Source organism: Haliotis rubra, unplaced genomic scaffold, assembly GCF_003918875.1.
Source record: "Haliotis rubra isolate DU_JTF1 unplaced genomic scaffold, ASM391887v1 Scf2039, whole genome shotgun sequence".
Taxonomy (NCBI): Eukaryota; Metazoa; Mollusca; class Gastropoda; order Lepetellida; family Haliotidae; genus Haliotis; species Haliotis rubra.
This window is the reverse complement of record NW_025766047.1, coordinates 45,355-72,602: the sequence shown is the minus strand read 5'-3', so window position 1 is coordinate 72,602 and position 27,248 is coordinate 45,355. Positions and strand designations below refer to the sequence as shown.

Here is a 27,248-nt window from a genome sequence, read left to right as displayed (position 1 = left end):
ATCTTCTGGACTACCTTCGGTGGAAACGGCCGGGCTCCAGAGCAGTGATAGGAAAATCTGTTCCCGAGGGTAAAACCAAGGAATATGACGGTCTCTGCCTACAAGCGGAAGGTGGAGAGAAGGCGAACCGGCGCTTGAAGAGGATGTTGCGACGCCGTCTGATGCCACCTTATAGGGACCACAGCCAGCACATGAGGACGGGACCTGCACTGTTAGGCAAGGATGGCGTCCACTTGACGTCAAAAGCCAATGCCCAGTTCTGGCTTTCCATTCGTAAGTGTATGTGTAGGTACGTTTAAACACCCATGCCCTGTCCGGTAGATCATCATTTAATCGTAATTCCAAAACTCAATAATTGTCGTTTCGGCCCATTGTGTTTATATACAGCAGTGGCAAAAGGGTTCCGCGTGTTGAGACAATCAGTGCACAATACCGGGACGCACAGATCGCCACCTGGGTGTTCAACCAAATCTGAGCGCACGGGGATTAGCTTTCAGGATGGCTTTAAGGGTGGGAAAACGTGACGACATCCGCACGCGTCGCACATGACATGAAAGCTAAGACACGGGGCTTTCGATCCATAGTAACAATAAAGCCTGTGGTCGATGTACGAAACATAGCAAGCACCACCGCCGTAAATCGGGTCAATTCGGGCTTAAAGCGCCCCGGCTTCGAACCCGTTAAAGACAGGTCACTTCTGATGATACTACCAGTTGACCCTGGGAACCAGCTTCACGTCGATGTGCAACATGTCAATGGGTTGTGTATATTTATCATCCACGCGACGTTTAAAAGATGCTCGCCGAGCAAGGCTCTTTTCTTGGTAAAAAGACATGTCTATATCAGATGGCCAAATGGACGTGGACGTCCAACCAGGTGCCCCACGTCGACCCCGTGACGATCCCAGGTGCTTCATGCACGTGGCAACATTTTCATATATGATATGCGTGCGCATATGTTTCTTTCTCCGGGTGCGAGACGATTAGTGCAAGCGGGATGCAGAGATCAAACCCCTTTGATATGAAATCTGAGCTATTTTGGCTCCCGTCATACGCACGGGCTTGGCTTCGGGGGCTTTAAGGGTGGGTGAAAACGTGACGACACCCACACGTGTCGCACATGACGTGAAAGCTAAGACACGGGGCTTTCGATCCATAGTAACAACAAAACCCTGTGGTCGATGTACGAAACATAACAAGCACCTGCAACGTGAAATACTGCCGTAAATCGGGTCAAATCAGGCTTAAAAGCGCCCTGGCTTCGAACCCGTTAAAGACAGGTCACTTCTGATGATACTACCAGTTGGCCCTGGGAACCAGCTTCACGTCGATGTGCAACATGTCAATGGATTGTGTATAGTCGTCGTCCACGCGACGTTTAAAACAACAACACCCACTGTTTCTGACCCTGATATAGGGAACTCAGTGTATTCCATTATCTTTGTTATACACCATGCCATTAATGAGGCAGTGATATGGCATATCACTGTAATCTGCATGCTGGCCGATTCCACCATACATACTTTGTACAACTTAATAACATATATGTGTAAATTTACATTGGTGTGGAAGCATGTAATTTTCAGGACGGACATCTGTACATATTTTACAAGTCATTGACAAAAGTAATTCTTCAATATAACTTAATATTTTAATCAATGAAATATTCATGATCATAAACAAAGAAATATTCATTATCATAAACAATAATAAACATGTAGAATCTGTGCTATGGACAAGAGGTTTCGAACATCCATTGCATAAAAAGTACTGGAGCCCAATCCACAATGTGTTTATATGAGGTGGCCATAGTTTCCATGATTAAAGGGGCGGTGGGGTAGCCTAGTGGTTAAAGCGTTGGCTCGTCACGCCGAAGACCCGGGTTCGATTCCCCACACGGGCACAATGTTAAGCCCATTTCTGGTGTCCCCGCCGCGATATTACTGGAATATTGCTAAAAGCGGCGTAAAACTAAATTCAGTCAGTCAGTCCATGATTAAACAAATGTTTGACTGTTGTAGCTCTTGAAACACTTAGTGGGTTCAGCTCTATGGCCCTGTGTACAAAGCGATCGTGGCACTACGACACATCTCCTATGGTTAATAAGACTTGCCACAGTTGTAGGGCTACAACCTCTTTGTGAAACAGGACCAAGGATGGCATATATATACAAATATGAGTATATTATCAGTGTTCGAAATGCCTGCCTGCCCGACCGCCCGGGACGGGTTATTTTCAACTGCCACATTCTCAAATTCACCTGTCCGACGGTCGGGTTAAAACTAGGCATGTATATGAAGGTATTTTGTGGGCAGGTAAGTTTTGGTCAGGGCTGGCAAGTTTTACATCTAACCACCCCTGTGGTCTGGCTGAAAGTTTTGGGAGTTTCATACCCTGATATTATGCAGCAGATTCAAAGATTTTGTGCCATTTCCGGATCAAGTGTCTGAATCAAAACACTTTCCCTTTCATCAATCAATTTTTAACACAATATGAACTTCATTTGTTTATAGACAGTCATTAATGTGTTGGAGCAAAATGACTCTAATTAACATGAACATCAATGCTTAAATCTGTACACAGTGAGAATCCTCATTCATACTGTCCCTCCTGGGCATACTTTGCTTTCAAAGTGTTTCTGAATACTGAAAAACAGCAGGTGAGTGCATTTCTATTCTGTCTCTATTGAGATATACAATGCTATTTGTGCAGACAAGATTCTGTGGAAAATGGCTCCAGGTTTCTGCAACAAGATGACATTTATGGTCCCGAATAATAATAATAATAATATCATTTTCAAAATTATACTACCGACAATAAGTATGGGAACACCCAAATATCAAAAGTATAACAAAGTAAATGTAAAGTGGCAGTGTCGGTTTATTACAAGGGTATCTAAAACATTATTTGTTCTTACAATGTAATGGATTTATGGGCAGATATCATTGACTGCAATGCCAGTACAAGCAGCGAAGAGGATAGGGGGTCAAAACTGAAAGTCACAGTATCAATAGTGGGTGTGTCCTCCACGCTGATAGATGCATTCTGTACATCTGCGCCTCATGGACCTGACAAGGGTGCGGAGGGTAGCTTGGGGAATCAACTGCCATTCCATCTGGAGCCACTGTACAAGAACCTGAAGAGTCGGTGCCATTCCATGATTGTCTCTAACACGTCGTCCAAGAATGTCCCATAGATGTTCAATTGAAGCCAGATCCGTTGAATAAGCTGGCCACTGCATCACATTCACATTATTTTGTTGCAAAGAAGTCTCTAACGACTCGGAGCTCGATGTGGTCTGGCATTGTCATCTTGCAGCTGTGCTCCGGCACCAATGGTGTTCAAAGCTGGAAGAACCAAGAGGACGCAGAATCTCATCCCGGTACCTCCATCCAGTCAAATTGCCCTGTACATGGTACAGAGGAGTACGGTGATGTAAGCTGAAACCTCCCCAAACCATCACAGAGCCACCACCAAATCTGTTCCTCCCCCTCACAGTAGCATCATGGTAACGTTCTCCACGCCTCCTGAAAACCCTAACCCTTCCATCGTTGTGCTCAAGACAGAATCGTGACTCGTCAGTGAAGAGTACCCCGGACCACTGTTGCTGATTCCATCTCATATGTGCTCTGGGCCCAGGCCAGTCTTGCAGCTCTATGGATGTGGGCGTTGATGAGGACGTACCACTGGACGACGTGACCGTACATTAGCAGCTCTGAGACGGTTCCTGATGGTTGAGATGCTGACGTTTGTGTTGGTTGCATGTCTGAGCTGCAGCCGTAGAGCACTGGCAGTTGTGAAGCGGTTCCTAAGGGCGTGGAGTACAACATATCGATCGTCTGCCCTTGTCGTTTTCGTGGCCTTCCTGATCGAGCTCTGTCTTGTACTCGACCGGTGGTTTGGAACCGTTCCCTCAGCCTATGGATGACGGAAGGGGACACCTGAAGGCGACGACCAACGCTTCTCAAGGATTCACCATCCTCTAGCCATACAATGGCCCTGCTTCTGTTGTGGTCGTTTAATGGTCTACGCTGAGGCATGTTGGGGTAATTGTGAGGCTTCAACACTGTCTGCGGCTTCTTTTAAGGAAAAGTTGCCACAACATGCATGGGAAGTCTGTCTTCACGTGCACTAAGTTGTTGTGTTTGGGCGTTTGAATCAGACACAGTGCAGGTGTGTTTTGATACCTTCGTTTTTGCTGTTTGGGACACTTTTAATTTCATCAAAACTTCACGAATATTGAAGCAATTGCTTCAACTGTTGTTTTTAACATGTCATTTAAAGTGTCCACTAAGCACATGTCACAGATACATTTCACTTTTATGAATTAATGAAGCCACCACTGTCAGGTTTTGTGCATGGCGATCAAATTTGAGGGTGTTCCCATACTTTTGCTTGTAGTATATATATTTTTCCTATTTCTATATCTCCTGCTGTTATCTCACAAATATGGACCTTTGTCTAAACTAGTCTCATATACTGGTCTCAACCTGTTTAGATAGATTCCCCTGTATATGTAAAAACACTACCAATAGAATGGCAAGCTGCTGGATTCCTGAAGAATTGTCATGTCTAATGCTCTCTTTTACAGAATGTTGGTCAACTTCTTTCCAGTGATCCTTCTCAAATTTACACTGATATTTTCAAATAAATCATATAAACAATGGGGGCAGTTAATAAAGGTAGGTAACCTGGTCCTGGAAAACCTTTGTGCACAAAATGAGTGTTTGATTATATGACAACTTTAGCAAAGTTCCAGCAATATCATGATGGAACCTGAAGTGGGCTTCATACATTGTACCCATGTTGGAAATCAAACACATGCCTTTGTGTGTGATGTGTGACAAGTGACACTCAGCCATAATTGAACAAATAAACACTTGGTAATTGGTGAGTATTTAGTGGACCCTCTCACATGTTGGAATCAGGTTGTTTCAGTCATATTTCCACCAAATTCTTACATACCAACCATAGCATACACAGTGATCTCCTCTCAAAATGAAATTCAACCAAGATGATTAACATCATACATCTGAATTAATTAATCAAATTAAGAAACAAAAGTATGATACATTAAAACGAGAAACATGATTCCTTAAAGAAAACAATGTCGATCTAGTGATTGATATTATGAGCAACCATGCACATCATCAGGACAAAGACATGATCAAGTCACATGCCCCGTCACATGATACATGGGATAAATTCTTAAAAGACACAAAACCTGATATTAATTATGCGGGTTTGCTCAAAATACACTGGATTACTTAATCAAGAGAGTTTGCAAAACCTTATACCCTACCTCATAAGTAAACATAAGGATTTGTTGGGGTGTTTGATTAGAAAAGGTATCCAACCCTTTAGGATTGCACATTGCATTTTGAAGGGAAAGGGATTTTTAAACCCTATGACTATAACGGAGGACTTGATCAGAAATATTCCCACAATAGCGCAGCAGGGGACAGCAAGAATTGGCTTCACACACTGTACCCACGTGGGGAATCTTACCTGTGCTTCTGACAGACAAACACTTTAACCATTGGGCTACTCGGCATTGAGAAGGTAAAAACACTGACGTCCTAGCAATACTGACAAATTTATGGATAACAACTTCTTTTCTTTAGGGAGCGCGACATTTCATCACAGATACTTGTACCATTGTCCTGCAAGTTGTTATTTATAAATCTGTCAGTATTGTACTTCCCAACTTCTAAAATTCCAATCAAAGAAGTTGCTGACTTCCTACACACAGACAAATAATCAGGCTGTGCGTTGGCCATGATCTCCAACTCAGTGTTCCATGCTGCCAGCCTTGTGCCTCTGTCACAGGCCATCGACATGTGATGATTCGTCACATCTTACAAAGATCATTCAAGATATCGTATATAATTGGTTCATTTTTGACAACCATACACCTTTAGATAAGTACATGTTTTCATATAAAACAGTTACACTTATTAAAAATAAAAGCACTGCATTATACGATAACACCATCAAACTGACACAACAGTCTATATGTGTATTGCATATTAATTTAGCGTATTGCAATAAATATTGTATCTGAAAGTCCCCTCATCAAACTTTGTCCTTCATAAATTTGCTTTTGCTTATTTGTTTACCGTATAATGCCACACTCAGCAATATTACAACAATATGATGACAACCCATTAATAATTACCTGGACCAGACAACCCAGTGATCAGTGAGCAACAATCAACCCCATGGGCTACATTGACATGTGAGTAATCAAGACTCTGAGTCTCACCACCCAGTCCACTAAGTAAGCTCCTATGACCAGCATATGCTGCTATGATGGATCCTAACCCGCAATCACCATTGGGTTTGTCCTTCAACATACTGATGATGATGAGGTGATGGTCATATTCTTCAACAAAACCTGAGATAGCTGCCCTCCCTGATGAAACAATGTTGAACATAGGATGATAGGACTTATCACACGACACAATGGTCTTCATCCAGTCCTCAGAAACAATTGCACAATGTATGTTGGATTTAATTCATGAAGCACCATATGAAAGTTGATACAATGAAACACACTTGACTGTTTACAACTGGACAATAAACAGCTCTATCTGTCTCCCTCACACTCTGTCATCATTTTTCCATCCATGTCGAATTGTGTTTTCCAAATGTGGTCTTTATCCCCCTGCTGAGAATGGAACTTCTTATTTTGTGATTGTTCCAATACTTCAAACCTGAAGCCTTTATCTTCTGCGAAAAGGCAAGAGTTTTGTCACCATGAAAAAGATTATAGACCAACTCCCTTGGTAAACCTTTTTTAGTAAAAACATGTCACATTTGATCATGTCTAGTTTTTCCTGTGACTTGACAATAACCCTATCTTTTACCATCATTTAAAGACTTCTGTAATTCTCTTCACTGGCTAAACTTTGGAGAGTTAAACATCTCAAATCTTATCCTGTCCAGTTCTTCCTGAAGCTGAGCAATTGTTCTGTCTCTCTCCTCCCTCTCCATCACCACATCCTTCAGCAGACGGTTTTTCTCTCCAAGGTCATGGCGGAGCATGTCAAGGTCGCCCTCCTGCTCTGACACCTTCCTTCCTCTGAAGGTTGTGTATGATCTGTAATGATGAGGATGAAGCTATACATATCGGACTGACTGACTTACTGAGTTTGGTTTTACGCCGCTTTTAGCAATATTCCAGCAACATCATGGTGGGGAGTGAGGTTGGGAATGTAGTGTGATTATACAACAGCAGGTACTATGGGCAGGAGGATTGAAAAATTGATTAATGAATGCTCATCACAATTCAGTTGACTTGATGAGAGAGAAATGAAAACTGAGGTGTATGACTTTTCCCGTGCGGTCAGACCACATGCAGTTGACTACATGGGAAGATAGATTGTTAAATAGAATTTAATAGTTTATTGAAGCTTCATAGCTAGCTGCAAAAGTACTAGATAGTAGAAAATAGAATTTAAGCTGCAATAGAGCTAGAAAGATTAGTGCAAATAATTGACTTTAAGGTCACATTAAGTTAGCCTATTTGCATTCACGTTTAGTTCTGCATTTTTTATTATTTGAATTATCTCATCAGTTAACCAAGAGAGTCAAGTTTAGTTCCCCCAAATAGCACATTTTTTCATAATTTCATATTTAGTTAGTTTAGTTTTTCAAGTTTAGTAAAATCTAAATATTTTTTATATTTGTATACTTATCCGGCACTATTTACTTCCTGCACTTATTGCTTACGGCTCGAAAAGCGTGGCTTGCCAGACGATGTCAAAAAGACGTAGGACTGCAATCACTTCCTGGTCTCGGCTGCTACTCGTCTGCGCATGCGTCACCGGAAGGTGACGTCAGCCACCTCAGATTATTGCCAGAAATCCCACAGATGGCAAAGTAAGCGGGAGGTAGCTGATGGGACAGGGTGGGCCCTTATCATAAGTAGTGCAGGATAAGTATACAAATGTAAAAAATATTTAGATTTTACTAAATTACTAATAATCCTGCACTACTTACTTCCTTCAGCAGACGGTCTCTCTCTCCAAGGTCATGGCGGAGCGTGTCAAGGTCGCCCTTTTGCTCTGACACCTTCCTCTGAAGGTTGTGGATGACCTGTAATGATGAGGATGAAGCTATACATACCGGACTGACTGACTTACTGAGTTTGGTTTTACGCCGCTTTTAGCAATATTCCAGCAACATCATGGTGGGGAGTGAGGCTGGGAATGTAGTGTGATTATACAACAGCAGGTACTATGGGCAGGAAGATTGAAAAATCGATTAATGAATACTCATCACAATTCAGTTGAATTGATGAGAGAGAAATGAAAACTGAGGTGTATGACTTTTCCCGTGCGGTCAGACCACATGCAGTTGACTACATGGGAAGATAGATTGTAAAATAGAATTTAATAGTTTATTGAAGCTTCATAGCTAGCTGCAAAAGTACTAGATAGTAGAATATAGAATTTAAGCTACATTAGAGCTAGAAAGATTAGTGCAAATAATTGACTTTAAAGGTCACATTAAGTTAGCCTATTTGCATTCACGTTTAGTTCTGCATTTTTATTATTTGAATTATCTCATCAGTTAACCAAGAGAGTCACGTTTAGTTCCCCAAATAGCACATTTTCAAAACTTCATATTTAGTTAGTTTAGTTTTTCAAGTTTAGTAAAATCTAAATATTTTTTATATTTGTATACTTATCCTGCACTACTTACTTCCTGCACTTATTGCCAGACGGTGTCAAAAGACGTAGAACTGCAATGACTACCTGGTCTCGGCTGCTACTCGTCTGCGCATGCGTCACCGGAAGGTGACGTCAGCCATCTCAGATTATTGCCAGAAATCCCACAGATGGCAAAGTAAGCGGGAGGTAGCTGATGGGACAGGGTGGGCCCTTATCATAAGTAGTGCAGGATAAGTATACAAATATAAAAAATATTTAGATTTTACTAAATTTTAACTTATCCTGCACTACTTACTTCCTGCACTTTATCCGACAGGCTGGAAGGTGGGCGTGTCATCTGAGGGATCTGTGCGCCGTCGCAATGGCTTTGGCTGCTCTAGACGAAAAACCCTTAGCACTCAGTGCTTTCTGCAAATGGTCCATGCGTGCAGATTGAATCGGTCTGGAGCAGGATGCGGAAGACGGCTGTGAGGGTGCACGAGAACGTTCCTCCACGTGGGTAGAGGGAAGGAACCTCCTACCACTAAACTTTTTAGAACGGGGAACCAGTTCTTGGCCGGCCACCAAGGCATGACCAAAGATCAGTCGTAGGCAAGTTGTCTCCTTGACTTTTGCGAGAACTTTGGGTAATAGAACTGGTGGCGGAAACGCATACGCGTGAAGTCCCTCCCACGATAGGCTGAGAGCATCCACCGCCCAAGCCGCTGGATCCGGGACTGGGGATACATACACTGGCAGTTGATGGTTTTGGCTGGTGGCAAACAGATCTATGTTTGGAGAACCTAGTGAGTGAAGGCCTCCTTGTGTAGCATCCACTCCGTGGGAGCAACTCTGTCGGGTCTCGAGAGAGCGTCTGCTAGTATATTGCGGCACCCGGAATATGCCGAACTCTCAACAGAATGTGGAGATCGTCGACCAGTTGAAAGAGCCAAAAAGTCTGATCGAGAAGAAACTGTGAGCGTGTCGACCCTTGCTTCCGTATGTACCATACCACCGTGGTGTTGTCCGTGGCCACTAGAAGACAAGTTCCTCGTAGTCGATGTGCCCAGTGATGAATAGCGAGGATCACGGCCTCCAACTCCAGACTGTTTATATGCCAGTTGATGTGTTGACCCGACCACAGGCCGGAGGCTGTCTGGTCGTGTAAGTGAGCGCCCCAACCCTGCAGGGAGGCGTCCACGAACAGTTGGCAATCCGGAGGCCGCTCTGTCAAAGAGACTCCTCCTAAGACGTTCAATGGGCGAGTCCACCAAAGAAGATAGCGATGTAACTGAGGTGGAAGGCAAAACCGTTGATGAACGTCTGCCCGACGAATGTATGGTTGAAGAAAGCGCTGCAGAGGACGAAGTTGAAGACGCCCTCTGCTGGTAAGATCCTGCGCCGACGTCAACAATCCCAGAAGTGCCTGCCACTCTCGGAGAGACAGAGGTTGGGAGAGCGCACGTGGAATCAGAGACTGAATCTTGTCCCACCTGTCCAGAGGAATCTGAACTAGGTTCTTGTCCGTCTGGAAATGACCTCCGATGAATGTCAGAGTGTGAGTCGGGACAAGCTCCGATTTTGTCAAAGTTGACCCAGCCAACCTAGTTGGCGCAACAGACGAAGGTGAATGAAATCCCGTTGTTGTATAAGAAGCAGACGGTCCAACAGGTGCATAAAGCAATCGTCCGGGTATGGGTTGAAATTGATGCCCCTCAAATGAAGATACCGGGAAATAGAACTTATGATACGCGTGAACAACCACAGCGCCCGTTGAAATTCAAATGGGAGGACAGCCCATTGGAAATGTTGATTGTTGAAAATAAAGCGCAGGTACTTCCTGTCGCTGGGGCGTAATGGAACATGGAGGTATGCATCCTGTAGGTCCAGGCTGATGAGGGGAAGTCGTTGACGCATACCATAGATTTGAGGTATTCGAGGGACGTCATTCGGAAGTGCGGAGGACGTTCCAGGAGAATCTCGTTGAAATAGGACAGATTGTGAATCATCCTCATTTTCGTGGACCCTTTCTTCGGCACTAAGAATATTGGAGAATAAAACCCTGGTGTTGTGACAGGATACAGGGGTAATTCGATGAGCTCTTTTTTCTCAACAAAATCGCTATGTTCTCCGCTATGAGGTCGTGTTGAAACTGAGAGTGATTGTGCCGGAGAGGAACACAGTGTCAGAGGTGGATCAGAGAGGAGAGGAGCCAGAGAGCCCCTGCCTCAATATATCGGTGATGTATGGATCCTCTAGGATGGACCAATTTTCCCAAAAGATCCCTAATTTCCCACCTACCGGTGTAGGATAAACTTGGACGACTGGAGGTGGAAGTGTCCAGTCGTGCGTGTGTCCCTCACTTCACTTGCCCCTACGCCCGTCGCCCTGGGTGGGAGCACGCCGACGTTGATATCCTCCCCTGTCTGATCTTGGCAGCACCATGTCCCCTGCCACGAGACGGCGCTGAGTTACTGGCACGCCGAACAGAAGGTCGCTGAGGCTGGTAGGTGTTGGATGACGTGGAGGAAGGACGTTGTCCCTTTTGAACCGCTTTCAAGGCGATCTCTCCCCTTTGGCAAAATCACACACCTCCCGATAAACGTCATGAATGGCATTGTTTCAACAGTGATGACGATGACCAGGGTTGGTGGAATAATTTCCGCTGAAACTCCGAATCCCATGAAGAAAGGAGAGGAAGCCTTGCCGACGAATTACGCACGCGTTGTAAGCGCCGACCTAAGGTGTTCACGCAGGTCAGTGAGCACTTTGCCCTGCCATAGCATCATAGTTGTGTGAGATGATCCAGTCGATCTGGATTTATTTCCTTAAGATCCTGGTGATGGCATCAGTTGCTGACGCCAATGCCGATATAGGGCCGGAGCATACGCTTAAGTTCTAAGTCCCACGACCTTGTATCCTGAACTTCATAGGAGGAGACAGAGGAAGAGCCTGTCACGCGTTTCATTTCCTCATCCACCTTACTCACTGTCTGGGCAAAGTCCAAGCCATGAATAGGATGAGTCATCACGCCGGACTCTAGGCGCGTTTAATAGTTGGGTTGAGAGACATTCCCGCGAAATCTTCATCAAAGTGTAGAGAATCTCTCTGACAGCCTCATGTGTCGGTAACATTAAGGAAGACGAGTCCCAAATAGTAAGTGACTTTGCAACATCAGGTCCCCGGTGAAGGGACTGAGGTTATTAAACGATCAACAATCCAGTCAAACATGTGATCGAAAGCCAAGGTGATTAGAGCCCATGTCTTCCTCATAGTCTGGGCAAAGTCTCTCTCTGAGGATGGTGAACAGAGCGGCAACAGGAACAGCTACGTGCAGACGACGCCTTAGCAGAAGACGACTTGCTCCGAGGTCTCGACTTATGCTCGCCTGCCGAAGACGTGGAAGCAACGGGAGACGTTAGCATAGGCACAGGGGGCAGACAAAGTAGACAGGATGATAGGCACCGATGCTGGAGGAGGCAGAGGTGCCGTAATCGTCGGAGGTGGCAAAGGTGGCAAAGACGCTGGAGGCGCCGTAGGGGGGAGAGGCGCCGATGTTGCTGGTGGCATAAACGGCATAGGCACTGATGTACCGGCTTGACCTGATAGTAAAGTCAAGAGAGTGCTGAGCGTGGATACATCAAACTGCTGGTGGCCGTATGGCGTCTGCATCATAGACGCCTGAGGCATTGGAAACCCTGCGAGGTGCCTGCCCCGGGAACACTGGAAAGGACTGCGACACAGGAGCCTGGGGCGTCTGACACGGCGCAAACTGCTGGCCCATCAGTCGTTGTGGAGACAACATCGGCAACAGTGTAGGAGGTGAGGGAGCGCCAAGCGCCAAAGCGCCAGGCGCCGACGGTCCAAGCGACGACGAAGTTCCAAGCACCGAGGCGCCAAGCGCCGAAGCGCCAAACGCTGTAACACCCGGTGACATAAGCGGCGAAGTCATCATCTGAATGCTGGTGACAGGCGCACTCGGTGACACAGTGGACGCTGCAACACTTGATGTAGACGTAGTGGTCGTCAAGACCGGTGTCGAAGTAGTAGACATACTCTTTCGTCTCTGTTGTCCCAGGCGCTTCCTAGAAACCTGGAGATAAACGGAGAAACTCTTGGGTGAAAGAACAGCGCAGCTGGCACATTTATGGCCAAGGGTACATTGAGTGGTACAATTCAAACATCGGGGATGAGGGTCTTTACGAGACTTCCCACCCCTACAATGTATACAACTTGCGCTGTACATGGATCTGCAATGAAGCAGAAAACCCAGTTAACGCACATAAAAAACATTACATACAAAAGTAATGAATATAACAGCATAGTTGAGAACAAAGTCTCAAAACAACTGAAAGTTAAAGACTGACTGAGTGAGTTTGGTTTTACGCCACTTTTAGCAATATTCCAGCAATATCACGGCAGGGGACACCAGAAATGGGCTTCACTCATAGTACCCCATGTGGGGAAAGTTAAAGAGACCATAATACAGGCACAATAAATATACCACTATTATATGGTATAGTATATAAGCCTGAACCAAATGAAACACAACGACTTATCAAATACGGCGAAGTATTTAGTTGTAATGGCGAAGTGAAAGTGTGATGACGGGACCGTGTATAAAACGAACGACATCACTACACAGAACTACTCAATAAAAAGAGAAAGTGAAAGATAATACCTACCTGTATGTATGTCAGTCTGTATTAATTCTTCAAAAAATAATCCCGTAGAAGGCGGGAAGTAGAGCTGGCAAACAACACGTCTAACGAGGCGTGCGAAAAGCAATGATCTGAGGTGGCTGACGTCACCTTCCGGTGACGCATGCGCAGACGAGTAGCAGCCGAGACCAGGAAGTGATTGCAGTTCTACGTCTTTTGACATCGTCTGGCAAGCCACGCTTTTCGAGCCGTAAGCAATAAGTGCAGGAAGTAAGTAGTGCAGGATTAGTTAAAAATTAAATATTATGTCCTGGTTAACTCAAACTCAAAGATTTTAAAGAATTTTGTATGAACCCAAAGCATGTGTTTTAGGGATGTACCTTTCCCTTTGTAAGGAAGAGGTCACTTGTGAGGAGGTCTTTGGCTGATGGACGTTCTGGGGGCTCTGTGTGAGTCATCTTGAACACTGCCTTCGCCTGGAATACAAGATTAAATGCACATGTATTTTCTGGAGCTTAATTCCCAATCTTATCCTTCATTCTTCTGCATGGTTTGTTGGTTCCAAAATCATTTCAATATTATCTAAAATAAACAAGATCAGCAGTGCATGAGAAAGACCCTCCCTGGGTGAAAATGTTTCTTAAAACACAGGGTCATGTTGAAGAAAATGTGACTGTCTAATGGGAGGTAAAGTGAAACCTGATTTGAACTAGCTCTAGCTGATATGACTTGATCATAAAATGGTGATGCAAATGTAAACAAACAAATATAAGGTCTAACAAAAAACATGTAATTGAATTAGGTTTTGTTTGTTGTTGTTTAAAACCACACTCAGCAATATTACAGCTATAAGATGTCTGTCTGTAAATAATCCAATCTGGACCAGACAATCCAGTGATAAACAACATGACCATAGATCTATGCAATTGGGATAAGATGACATGTGTCAACCAAGTCTGATAGTGTGACCACCCGATCCCGTTAGTCGCCTCTTACGACAAGCATGGGTGCTAAAGACCAATTTGAACCAGGATCTTCACAGATCCAATAGGAACTGAAAGGTTTGTTATATTTTTTGCCACAAGAAAGTAGTTCTGTTTTCATAAAAATGTCAGTATAAATTATCCAAGCTGGTCAACCTGGATCAAGTATAATAGGAAAGATATAGTTGAAGCTTTATACAGTGAAACACTATTGTGACGAACTTGAAGTGTCAAATTTACTGTTAGGGTGTTGAAGTGAAGCTGAGTATTCCTTCTTCAGTCATCATTTTGTGGTTGTATTGAACTACAGATAACTTAAAGTATTTAAATAGATTCCTTCAACTTCAACATAATGGTGTTTGACTGTATTGTAGGACGAAGCCATACCTGCCCTGGCCAGTGTTGGGAGAATACCTCGGGTATATCTCCCTTCTTGAGACTTGTGATAGCTTCGTGTCTCTCCATCTCTGTCACAAAGCGATTGTACTGCTCAAACAGAATGACTCCCAGGCTGAAGATGTCACACTGGTAATGTGGAAGAAAACATCAAATTTAACTACTGTAACATGTTATATATGGGATTAAACTTTCTCAGTAAGGTACAGATTCCAGTACCTTTTGGGGGTTACATCTTATCTGGGATTCAAACCCATACCCTCAGAGTCAAGCACCTAATCGCCAGCACACAAAGTCAGTGACCTAACCCACCCTGGCTTCCACAAAAATGGAAGCCTGACAATTGGTATTCCAGATCATGTACTTTGTTTACCCCTCTGACAAGCTCCCACAGCCGGAAGCTGTGAATACACACAATGTCATATAGAAAGTTGTCAAATGTAACACGTTACATTTGGGATTACACTTTCTTACAAAAGTACAGATGCAAGTACCTTTTTAAGCTTTTGTCCCATCCAGGATTAGGTAATTTGGTGCCTGACTCTCTGATTCTCATTCGAAACTCTCTGAGTATATTTATTTGAGAGATACTGAAAAATGAAACCTTCATTCTGAGAATATAAAACCCAATGGAGGTGTCTTCAGATCTTCTCACACAGAGGGATCATCATCATCATCATCATCACCATCACCATCACCATCATCATCATCATCAGTGTATATTGTTAGTCTCATTCTGCTTAAAGCTCACCTTATTGTCATACATGCATCTTTTCAGTTGTTCTGGGGCAGCATATGTCAGAGTCCCCACTTCAGCTGTGTGACGGTCGAACTTGAACACTTCTGTGACACAATCAAAACAGTGACAGGGTTTAACACAGGGGTCAGTCAACACACCAGGATGTCAAACCACATTCACTCACTCACTCCAAATTGGCTGTGAGTGAGTCGATGTTGACGTTATATTCCAGCTATTTGACAAAAAATACAACTTACATGAAACAATCTAATTTTTTCAGGCACTGTAGCTCATCTGCACCATTATGCATAAAATCTTAGATTAGGCCAGAAATACAGATTAGGCCATAATAAATGTATTACAAGATTTTAATCCTCACCTCCCCACTACCACACACCCCATTCACAAGAAGATATAACACATCTTGTTTTGACAATGACCTAAAAGGTGACCATGCCCCTATCACATAAATACAAATGACATACAATGCAGTGGGATTGTTTTATCAAACATGTACATGTAAGGTTCCATTCCTGTAGAGCTAACCATGCCCAAACCTGCAAAACCTCAGTGCTGACCTTGACCTTAGACGAATCTCAGCTCAAATTTGTTCAAATCAGGACACCATTTAAAGAGAAATGCCTAAATGTTCCAAAACTATTTTTGAAGCATTTGTTTTATCTCGTGACCTTTATCTTTGACCTTTCGAAAAGAATTTCCCTCGGCAATTTGGAATAAGTCCAGGAAGAATTATCTCTCAGTTCAGTGTACCTTTGTGTTGTATATCTTCAATCCACATAAAATCAATCCTCATGTATTGTCAAATTCTAAAATAAACCCTAAATGAAATCCCATAAAATGGTTGCTGAAAAAATGAAACACAATATTAACCAGGGGCGGATCCAGGATTTGGGAGAAGGGGGGGATGCACATACATTATTAATTCCAAAGGTTAAGGAAAATGCTCTTTAGGGAAAAACAATTCGGAGGAGAAGGGGGATGCGCACCCCGGCTCTGGATCCGCCCCTGTTAACTGTACCAGTGAAACATTTATTATGGGCTCTAAACAGGTTCACATTTTGTTCATGACCTCACTGATGAGATCATCGATGTACTGAAAGACAGAAGTATAAAAAAGAAAAAGGCATTAACAAAAGACTGTAGCAAGACACACACACTATTTCATTACTCAACTATTTACCGTACTTAGTAATGGCTAAAAATATGTGATCAGTGTTTTGGACCAAGATAAGATTCTTAATGAAACTGGACCTAATTCCTGTGAGTAAATTTCAAAATCACCATTTTGAGGATCATCCATCCAAAGTTTCAGCTTCACAGTCTCTGTAGATTCAATTATGTCTAAAAATATAGAGGTTTATGATGTACAAATGAGGTCATGATTTGGGTCATATATATATATATATATGTTACACAAGTAATTAATTCTTATTACAGCAGAGACTGGATCCTTAAAACAAATCTAAGCATCATTAGTAGTTTCAGTTAAGACTGAGCTGTTTGCAGATTTTGTAAGAATTGTTTGTTTAATTAATTGCTGCAATCTTCCAGCAATAGGAGGTCTGTCAGTATTAAGTTGAATTGTATCTGGACCATACAATCCATGTGATTGCCGTCATGAGCATCGATCTGTACAATTGGGATACGATGACATTCATCAACCAAGTCAGTGAGTCTGACCACCCGATCCAGTTAGTTGCTTCTTTTGATAAGCGTGGTTTGGTGAAAATCAGGTTTGGAAAAAAGGTCTTTAGCAAAAGCACATGAAGGTCAATGTCAGACTGTTACCAGAATCTGGTAACATGGATAAACCTTTCAAGTGACACATCTCTAAAGTCCAAAGTTTCTGCTTCAACTGCTGTGACTATACAGATGACAACTGAAACCTCACATGAGGTTCAGTTTGATGAACTAAAAATAGTCCTGTTTTTCCTCATCACAAACTTACTATAGAAATCCAGTAAACTTAGGCTCAGTATTATTCGTTAAACTGCTATACTGAGTCTAACAAACGATTTGTTTACTTAGATGGTATAGAAATCACCACTAAAACCTGTAAATATTCTTCTAAAAGAGTTAAGGACCAACCAATTCTTTCATATCACTATAGTAACTGTGTCAATAGGTTACAAAGTGTTATAAGAACATTTTTTTAGAGTAAAATTGATATTTTATACTTATCCTGACTCATGCTTATTGCTTGTCTTCTTCTTCTTGCGAACATAGTGGAACACGTGTATCTCCCAATTGAAGTTCCCTTCAATAAAAAAATCACTAATTAGTACTCACGAGTTACCTCCCTTCCACAAGCGCGGGAACGAGGGCGCCACCTCAACCCATGTGCCTCACTCTCTCCTCATATACTGAGCCCAACACTTGAATTTCCAGGGAAATCCAAAGTGTTATGTGGGGAGGATGGGAGGGCTTACCTCATGAGTCAGGATAAGTATAAAATATCAATTTTACTCTAAAAATTACATATTTTTCCTTATCCTGACTCATGCTTATTGCTTGTAGAATCCGACGGAAAAGGAGGTGGGAATATATAATACTTTGGATTTTAATAATTAGTGATTTGAACTGTGAAGATTGTAATAACCCTATGGGAACTTCATAAAGGCACTGAACTGATGAATTCCTGCTGCTAACTTATCAGCTGCAATATAAAGGTTATTACAATTTACTTATTATGATAAAAGTATATATAATATTAATACAATGCTTAAGACTAATAGACTTAAGCTTGTTAATATGATAGCATAAACTCTTAGAGTTTGTTAGCTAAAATACTTTTATGATATAAACATAGTACTGAGCTTAAGATGTGATTAAACTTAAGCTAAATATATAATAACAAAACTCCTTAGAGTTTATTAGCTAATATACTTTTATGAAGTAAACATAGTACTAAGCTTAAGATATGAATAAAACTTAAGCTATATATATAATAGCAAAACTTCGTAGAGTTTGTTAGCTAATATAAGTACACTGGTCAGTGCTAGGCAGCCGCAATCAGTAGCTCCTTCTATTCTGTTGATACTTTCGTGGATATATACCTGCTACACTGACCAAATTTGTCAGAGATGTCCCTAACATTACCATGATCATTTGTGTGAAATTTCAGACTTCAAAACTGTCAATATGTGGAGTTATTTGATGTTTTTCACATTACTGTGTATGGGAATATTCACATTCTGGCCTTGGCTATCAATCTCTCCCCCTCCCAAAGCACCCAGGATCACAAATGACTGTTAATCAACCTCACCTATATGGTGTGTCTAAGCAGCAGGGAAGATCTTTTGTCTCTCAATCAAAGCTCAGCCAGCCCAGGTTGCTCACCCTGTGCCCCTGGTGGGAGTGGAGTCTTACATCACCATATCGACGCCTCACTCCTGACAACATTACGCAATGCTGGGATCTCAGTCAGCAAGAGAGAACCAAGAGAGGAAACAGAGCAGGAAGGAAAATTAAAAGGAAAATTGCTGTGTGTCACAATGTTTTCCCAAATGTTTCAACAACTGTGTCCTGTCGTGGTGCTAACCACAAATAATCTCATCCAAGTACACCCTCATGCTCCCCAAAATGTCTTAGAATGTGCCTTTGGAATGCCTAGTCATCTCGTAATAAACCTGTAGATATCTTTGATATGATCATTGATGATGATATTGATGTGCTAATTCTCACAGAGACCTGGCTGAGGAATGTTGGTGATGAGACTACGATAGCTGAAATGACGCCAATGTCTCATTCCTTCGTGCATCATCCACGACTCGACTCTAAAGGTGGTGGTCTTGCGATTCTCTACAGGAAAACACTCACAATTCGTCTTTACAGGATTTAAACAGTAGTCTTAAATCTTTTTTGAAAGATGGAGGTAATGTTGACATCTGGACAGACTACTGTGAGACTTGGTCTGTATTTATCGTCCCCACCCTCCGTCAAAACAAACTGTCAAACAAAAGACTTTCATCAAGAGTTATCTTCGCCCTGTTTGCATCACACTCCAGAAGCTGTACAATTTACCTTGGTGGATTTTAACATACATTTCAATTTCCAGGAAAACCAGAGGTAAAGAAGTTTGTCAAGCTCATGAACTCTCACTCGTTGACTCAGCATGTCATCATGCCAACTCATAAGTCCGGAAATATTCTGGACTGGGTTATCACACACAGTGATCTCAAACTTATTGGTGACGTTCAGGTCAAGGACCAGCAGATTTCGGACCACTTCAGTGTCTTCTTCAACTTAAAGCTGGCAAAGCCAGAGAATGAGCGATTGGTTTTACCTTGTCGAAACATCAGTAAAATTCCATCCGAGACTTTCAGGCTTGATTTACTGACCTCTAAATTACTGAGTGATCCTCCTTCTGACGTTGATGAACTTGTTCAACTCTTCTGTGATACTCTTTACATCACTTCTGGATAAGCACGCTCCTACAGTTGAGAAGAAGGTTATCCTTCGTCCTCATGCCCCATGGTATGACGAGGCTGTACGTCACTCGAAGTGTCTACGGCGCAGAGCAGAGAGAAAATGGCGCAGTACTCGGCTAGAAATACATCGGCAAATATATCGGCAGTGTTGCAAATGATACCAGACGACTGATTATTTCGGCTAAAAGGAACTATTGTCTCAAGAGCATAACCGACAGCATGGGTAAGCCAGCATCCCTTTATCGGCTCATGGGCAAACTGCTTTGGAAAGGGACGAGAAAAAGATACTCAGTCTCCAGCAGAGGAACAGAAGGAACTGGCAAACCTCGTTCAATTCCTTCTTTATCGCAAAAATTGAGAAAATTCGTCATGGTCTTGCCTGTGATGGCGATTACAGTGAACCAATGTTTGCAGGTGACCCCTGTCATATTTCAGAACATTTAGTCCCAAGGAAATAGAACAACTCATTCGTTCATCAAAACCCACTTCTTGTGACTCTGACCCCATTCCAACCAAACTTCTAATAAAGCATCTGGACCCACTGATTTCACCCATCACTAAGATTGTCAATATAAGTCTTCAGAACGGTCTGTTCCCAAACAGTTTCAAGGGGGCGGTGGTCAGACCAACTATTGAAAAGTCTGGCTTGGATCCTCAAGATCTGAGAAACTTTCGGCCTGTCTCAAACTTGTCTTTTCATATCCAAAATCATTGAGAAAGCAGTTCACTCCTGTCTCAAAGAACATCTGTTAAGTCATGATCTCCTTGATTCATTCCAGTCTGCCTACCGGCAGTACTACAGTACAGAGACAGCACTGCTTCATGTAACTGACAAAACTTCAACGTGCCACTGACGAGGGTAAGATTTCAGCTCTGGTCATGTTGGACTTATCCGCGGCTTTCGACACCGTTGACCACCCTAAACTCCTGACTAGATTGCAGCATCATTATGGACTGAGTGGACCTTGTCCTTCAGTGGGTTTCCTCTACCTGACAGGTCGGCATCAATCGGTCCTTGTGGGCAGAGAGCGCTCTCCAACTGCGGCTGTCTCCTGTGGAGTGCCCCAAGGATCGGTTCTTGGCCCGGTTCTGTTTGTGTTGTACACAGGGCATGTTGGATACATTGTCAGTGATCATGATATGTCTCATCATGTTTATGCTGATGACACCCAGCTTCTGGAATCGTTTCACCCATCAGAGTTGAATGAGTCTCTTCAACGCATCGCTGACTGTACACTAGACATAAAGTCATGGATGACTACAAACAAGCTCAAGCTGAATGACACGAAAACCGAAGCACTCCTTGTGGGCACAAGACAACAACTAAGCAAGGTGGATGCTGTCACCCCTCAAAGTTGCAGATGCGGATATCCGTCCATCAGATGTTGTGAGGAATCTTGGCGTTCACATTGATTCTTCTTTGACGTTCAATGCCCATGTTAACCAAGTGAGCAAAACATGCTTCTTCCATCTCAGGTCGATCAGCAACATTCGCCAGTACTTGACTTCTGCAGCAACTCAAGCCCTTGTTCGAGCTCTAGTAACATCCAGGCTCGACTATTGTAACAGTGTTCTTTCTGGCATCAACTCCAATCTGATTGATAAACTGCAGAGGATTCAAAACACCTCTGCCCGCATTATCAGTAGAACTTCTAAACGTGTCCACATCACTCCTGTCCTTAAAGAACTCCACTGGCTTCCAGTCAAGGCAAGAATCGATTTCAAAATTCTCTCCCTGACGTACAAATGTCTCCATGGCTTGGCCCCTTCCTACCTCTCTGACCTGCTTCACCCATATGTACCTGCCCGCAGTCTCCGTTCCAACTCTCAGAATCTTCTTGTGATACCCTCCTACAAACTGAAATCTTTCGGACACCGCAGCTTCTCCTACACAGCACCGGCCCTCTGGAATGTTCTTCCATATGACATCAAAGACTCTGACAGTTTTGATAGTTTTAAAGCAAAACTGAAAACCCACCTTTTCTCAGTATACTTCTCATAACTTCACCCATCTTCATCTTTGTAGCGCTTTGAGCATACCCAAGGGCGTGGAAAAGGCGCATTATAAATGTGCATTATTATTATTATTATTATTATTATTAATATATTTTATGATATGAGTATAGTACTGTGCTTAAGATATAATTAACTTAAGCTACCTAAATAGCCAAAAAAAAAATCCGTAGAGTTTGTTAGCTATTACATTTTATAATGTAAACCATAATGCTTAAGATATGATGAAACTTAAGCTAAATATATATTGTAGCCAAAACTCTTCAGAGTTTGTTAGCTAATATACTTATATGATATAAACATAGTACTGAGCTTAAGATATGAATAAACTTAAGCTACATATATAATAGCAAAAACTCCGTAGAGTTTGTTAGTTAATACATGTTATAATGTAACCATAATGCTTAAGATATGATGAAACTTAAGCTAAATTTATAATAGCAAAATCTCCGTAGAGTTTGTTAGCTAATATACTTTTATGAAGTAAACATAGTACTAAGCTTAAGATATGAATAAAACTTAAGCTATATATATAATAGCAAAACTTCGTAGAGTTTGTTAGCTAATATATTTTATGATATGAGTATAGTACTGTGCTTTAAGATATAATTAACTTAAGCTACCTAAATAGCCCAAAAAATCCGTAGAGTTTGTTAGCTAATACATTTTATAATGTAACCATAATGCTCAAGATATGATGAAACTTAAGCTAAATATATAATAGCCAAAAACTCTTCAGAGTTTTTGTTAGCTAATATACTTATATGATACAAACATAGTACTGAGCTTAAGATATGAATAAACTTAAGCTACATATATAATAGCAAAAACTCCGTAGAGTTTGTTAGCTAATACATGTTATAATGTAACCATAATGCTTAAGATATGATGAAACTTAAGCTAAATATATAATAGCAAAAAAACTCTTGAGAGTTTGTTAGCTAATATACTTATATGATATAAACATAGTACTGAGCTTAAGATATGAATAAACTTAAGCTACATATATAATAGCAAAAACTCCGTAGAGTTTGTTAGCTAATATATTTTTATGCTATGAGTATAGTACTGTGCTTAAGATATAATTAACTTAAGCTACATATATAATAGCAAAAACTCTGTAGAGTTTGTTAGCTAATACATTTATAATGTAACCATAGAACTGAGCTTAAGATATGATTAACTTAAGCTAAATATATAATAACAAACTCCGTAGAGTTGTTAGCTTATATATAGTATGATATAAAACCATAGTACTGAGCTTAAAGGTCACATGCAACCAAAAAATCAAACATAATTAAAACACAATTATCACTTATTCATGACATATAATATACATTGCTGGTTATGAAAAAACATATAAACAAAATTATAAGCGTACAATCGTAAATCAAAAGTGCAATATTGTGTACTTGGGTTTACTTCCCAAGAAACGATGCAGCCGGGATACCGAACCCAGTCAGAGCGGGTGTGTGTGAACTCAAGTGTAACGGCTGGTTCATTTGCAGATGCCCTCACGGCTGATTGTGTGTGTATATGTAGAGATGTTGGGTTTTGTAAATACATGCTCATTTTTGTGTATAACATTTTGCAATCAACAGACATCATAACATGTCATGTGTTCAAGTATCACACCTGCCTGTCTGTGTAATTACATAACGTGACAGAGACCGAACTTGGGCCATAAATCAATGCATTTTGTTTATGGTGTATAGCCTGACTGGTGTTAAGTTCAAATTGCATGTGGTCAGTGATAGCAGTTGTGTATTGAATATTGTCATTAGCAGACAGGCAGGCAGACACACAGATGTCAATAAAACAGACATTGAGTTTTGTCTGTGACAACGACATATCTATATCACAGTTAGAAATTCTGTCAACGCTAAATAATGGCATTGCTTTTAAGTATCGAACTGAGAAAGTGACTCGGTAAGAAGAACGTGTGGTGAAATAGACACATGAAATTATATAAACAGTTAATTTACTGTCATAACATATAAAATGCTTGCGCCTGTGAGATATCAACAAAACATTAGAAAAATAGCTCACACCAAAGCCTTCACCGAGTATTCACCGGACAACTGCTTCCAAGCTGCGCGAACCTACTTCACCGCGCACGTGCTATGAGCGCAGCCCAGCTGTTGAAACCCGTTTTCCCCAGGAAAGTCTGGGGAAAATTAGTGAAACGTTTTGAAATCCGATTTCGCGCGTTTTTTCATCGCATTATTTTTCAACTTTATAAGTTGAATTTGCATTTTGACGATTTGTTTGGGTAAGTCCATACCGAAAGGTATCAGAATCTGCAAAGTTGTGTTTTACGTTGCATGTGACCTTTAAGCAAAATATATAGATAGCATGTATCTATTAGTACTGTTATCAGATAAGTATAAAATCTGTAAGATAGACTTATCTTCTCCGTGGAACTGTCAACTGTTGAGCGAGGACCATGGGACCGAAATGGTGGATACCTGAGACGTCCTTGGTGGTGATATCTCTCAGATAGTGGTTGGCAAACACCATATCGGATCTCCAGAAACATCCCTCCATTATGGTATTCAACGAGCAATTCCATGTAGAGCGAGAGTTGAGGCTAGCGCTCTAATTTCATGAGGATTAGAAGCTCTTGGAGGGTCGAGTCCTGCAGCCTTGTAGGCACGTAGTATGACAGTTCTGATCCAGATAGAGATAGTAGTACGTGAGACTTCCGTCTGCGTAGCTGTAGATATAGGGATAAATAATCTCTTGAATATCCCTCTGCTCTGTTTGGATCGTTGGAGATATATTTTCAGTGCTCGAACTGGGCATAGTGATAGATCCATCGTATCATGCGGTCCAAGTATGGATGAGAGAGCTGGGACGTGGAATAATCTGTCTGGTTGACCTGGCAGTTGGTTTTTCGCTATAAAATCCCAGCGAAGTCCCAGATGAGCTATGTTATGAATATCATCAAAGCGTGTTCTCTCGTAATCCAGTGCGTGAATCTCTGACATCCTGGCGGCCGTAGCTAGTGCTAACAGGAACAAGGTTTTGTGGGTCAGTGATTCAAACGAAGTAGATAGCAATGGTTCATAAGCCTCACTAGTGAGGTGTTGGAGCACTATATTTAGATCCCAGGCTGGAGCGTGAAACTTCCGTTTCTGATCCTCCAATCGGAACGCTCGTAACAAAGCGAGTAACTCTGGTGTTTTTGTCAACTTGACGCCCGTTCTCATAGTTATGACAGAACTTATAGCTGCAAGATAAGTGGACAAGGTTGAGCCTTTTAGATTCTTAGTTTGACGTAGATAACATAAGAAATCTGCCACTTGAGGATGTGTAGCATATCTGGCTGTAAATCCTTTCTTAGCAGCGTAATTGACAAAACTGTGCCATTTGTCATCGTATAAGTTACGAGTTGAGTTACGTAGTGCAAGCGTGACCGCTTTAGCCGCTCTGGCAGAATAACCTCTCTTATTCAGACATGCCTTGATACAATCCATACGTGAAGTTGGAATGCTTCTGGTGTTTCGTGCACTTGTTTGGTGTGCGGATGTATCAATAGATTGGCGCGTTGTGGGAGCTGAAGAATTGGTTTTCCGATTTCTTGTATGAGATCTGGAAACCAAGTTCTCGCTGGCCAGTAGGGCGCGACCAAAATCAGATGGAGGCTCTGCGTTTGACTGATTTTCTGTAAGACTTGTGGGATTAACGCTGGAGGCGGGAAAGCGTACGCGTTGAGTCCCTCCCACGATATGCTTAGTGCGTCCGTTGCCCATGCTAGTGGGTCTGGCACTGGCGATACGAATGTTGTCAGTTGCTTGTTGAATCGAGTGGCGAATAGGTCTATCAGAGGAGATCCTATTTCCATGATTATTTGATTGAATATCTCTGTGTGGAGCATCCATTCTGTCGGCGACGGTTGGTGTGGCCGAGAGAGCGCGTCTGCTAATACATTCTTTGCTCCTGGAATGTGGCAAGCTCTGACGTGTATGTTTAGATTGTCGATTAGATCAAACCGTCTGAAACATCGAGTCAGTAGGTTCTGTGACCTTGTTGAACCGTGTTTTGTTCACATAAAACGCCACTGTTGAATTGTCTGTGTGAACCATCAACTGAGCGTTCTGTAGTAGGTTGCTCCAGTGACTTATGGCGTTTATGACTGCTTGCATCTCTAGCAGATTATGTGACATTTGCTCTCTTGATTGCTCCATAGACCTGACGCTGTCCTGCCAGCAAGGTGGGCTCCCCAACCTTGTAGTGACGCGTCTACGTAGAGATGTGTTTTCGATTCCGGCTCTACTAAGGAGACGCCTGCGCAAACATTCAATCTCTTGGTCTTGATGATGAAATTCAACTGTAGTCTGAGACGCTGTGGATTTGGATCCACTTGTATCCCGTCGTCGAGGTAAATTCGCTGCGAAGTCCTTGACGATGTAGGTGCACAACCAGGGGTGACTGCCATCGTTGAACTTTATGTAAAAAAATCGCCTGACTGCCGTGCCCTCGTCCTTACTTGACAGGGGAGGTCTCTAACCTCAAGAAGGCAGCCCAATCATGAAGGTTCAGATTAGCTGGACTGTAAGGAGGCTTGCTCGTTCACTGATATAATGTTGTCACTTGCAACCTATGTCTTGAACTGTGAACTATGCTCGACCTCTGCGTAGGCCGTTGTCCATCGCGGTCCAATCAGAACAAGGCATTTTGATTCTGTAGAGTACCCGCGCTGTGATGTCACCGGTGTAGCAGGAAAAGGAACCTTGTATAATATAGTGCCGTCGTTGATATTAGAACAATCGTCGGTCTTCACCGTAGCTTCCCGGAGTTACCCGAGTGACCACGTGTTTCGAGGGTTAATGGTAAACGCCAAGAAAACCTCTGGCCGAAATACCTCAGCTCTGTAATATTAATGCTGGGTAGGTTATTTTCCTGGCTGTCGTGAAAGTAACTTCAGTCTTGAAGATAATTCCGACTTCCTTATATAAAGGTCAATAAAACTTGCAAGTTGTCAGCCTGTAGACTGTATACATGAATGTATCGTCATAATTGTAGAATTAAAGCTGAACTTGTTGTACATTTTTTCTTCTCAGGAAATCGTTGTAGTCCGGATTATGAGCAATTTACTCGCTGTAACAAGGCTGCTGTTCAATTCCGTAATAGAATTGTCTGCAGATCTGCGTTTGGGCTTTCGAAGATTTGGAGCAGGCTGTATCCAGATTAGCTGGTACCGCTGCAATCGGGTCAATAGGAGGTAAGGTGATATTGTCTACATCATCATCCTTCATGAGGTAAGTCTGAGTTGAATTCTCGTTCTTCGATGGGGAAGCAAGTTGTAACTCATTCACCATCCAGTATCTAATCTCAGCATCTGAG

At 42.3% G+C, this 27,248-nt stretch overlaps 1 protein-coding gene across 1 annotated transcript in view; it reads right to left on the bottom strand.

Annotated features, from left to right (window-relative positions):
• Positions 1-7,047: 7,047 nt before the first annotated feature.
• The window catches only part of LOC124275891 (eukaryotic translation initiation factor 2-alpha kinase 1-like), a 32,039-nt gene continuing 11,838 nt past the window's right edge, over positions 7,048-27,248 (bottom strand). The window contains exons 10-13 of the mRNA XM_046711576.1: positions 15,448-15,539; positions 14,688-14,825; positions 13,698-13,793; positions 7,048-7,101 (exon numbers count right to left, since the gene is read on the bottom strand). Of these exons, the coding sequence (XP_046567532.1) occupies positions 7,048-7,101; positions 13,698-13,793; positions 14,688-14,825; positions 15,448-15,539 (380 nt within the window). The remainder of the gene's footprint in view (positions 7,102-13,697; positions 13,794-14,687; positions 14,826-15,447; positions 15,540-27,248) is intronic.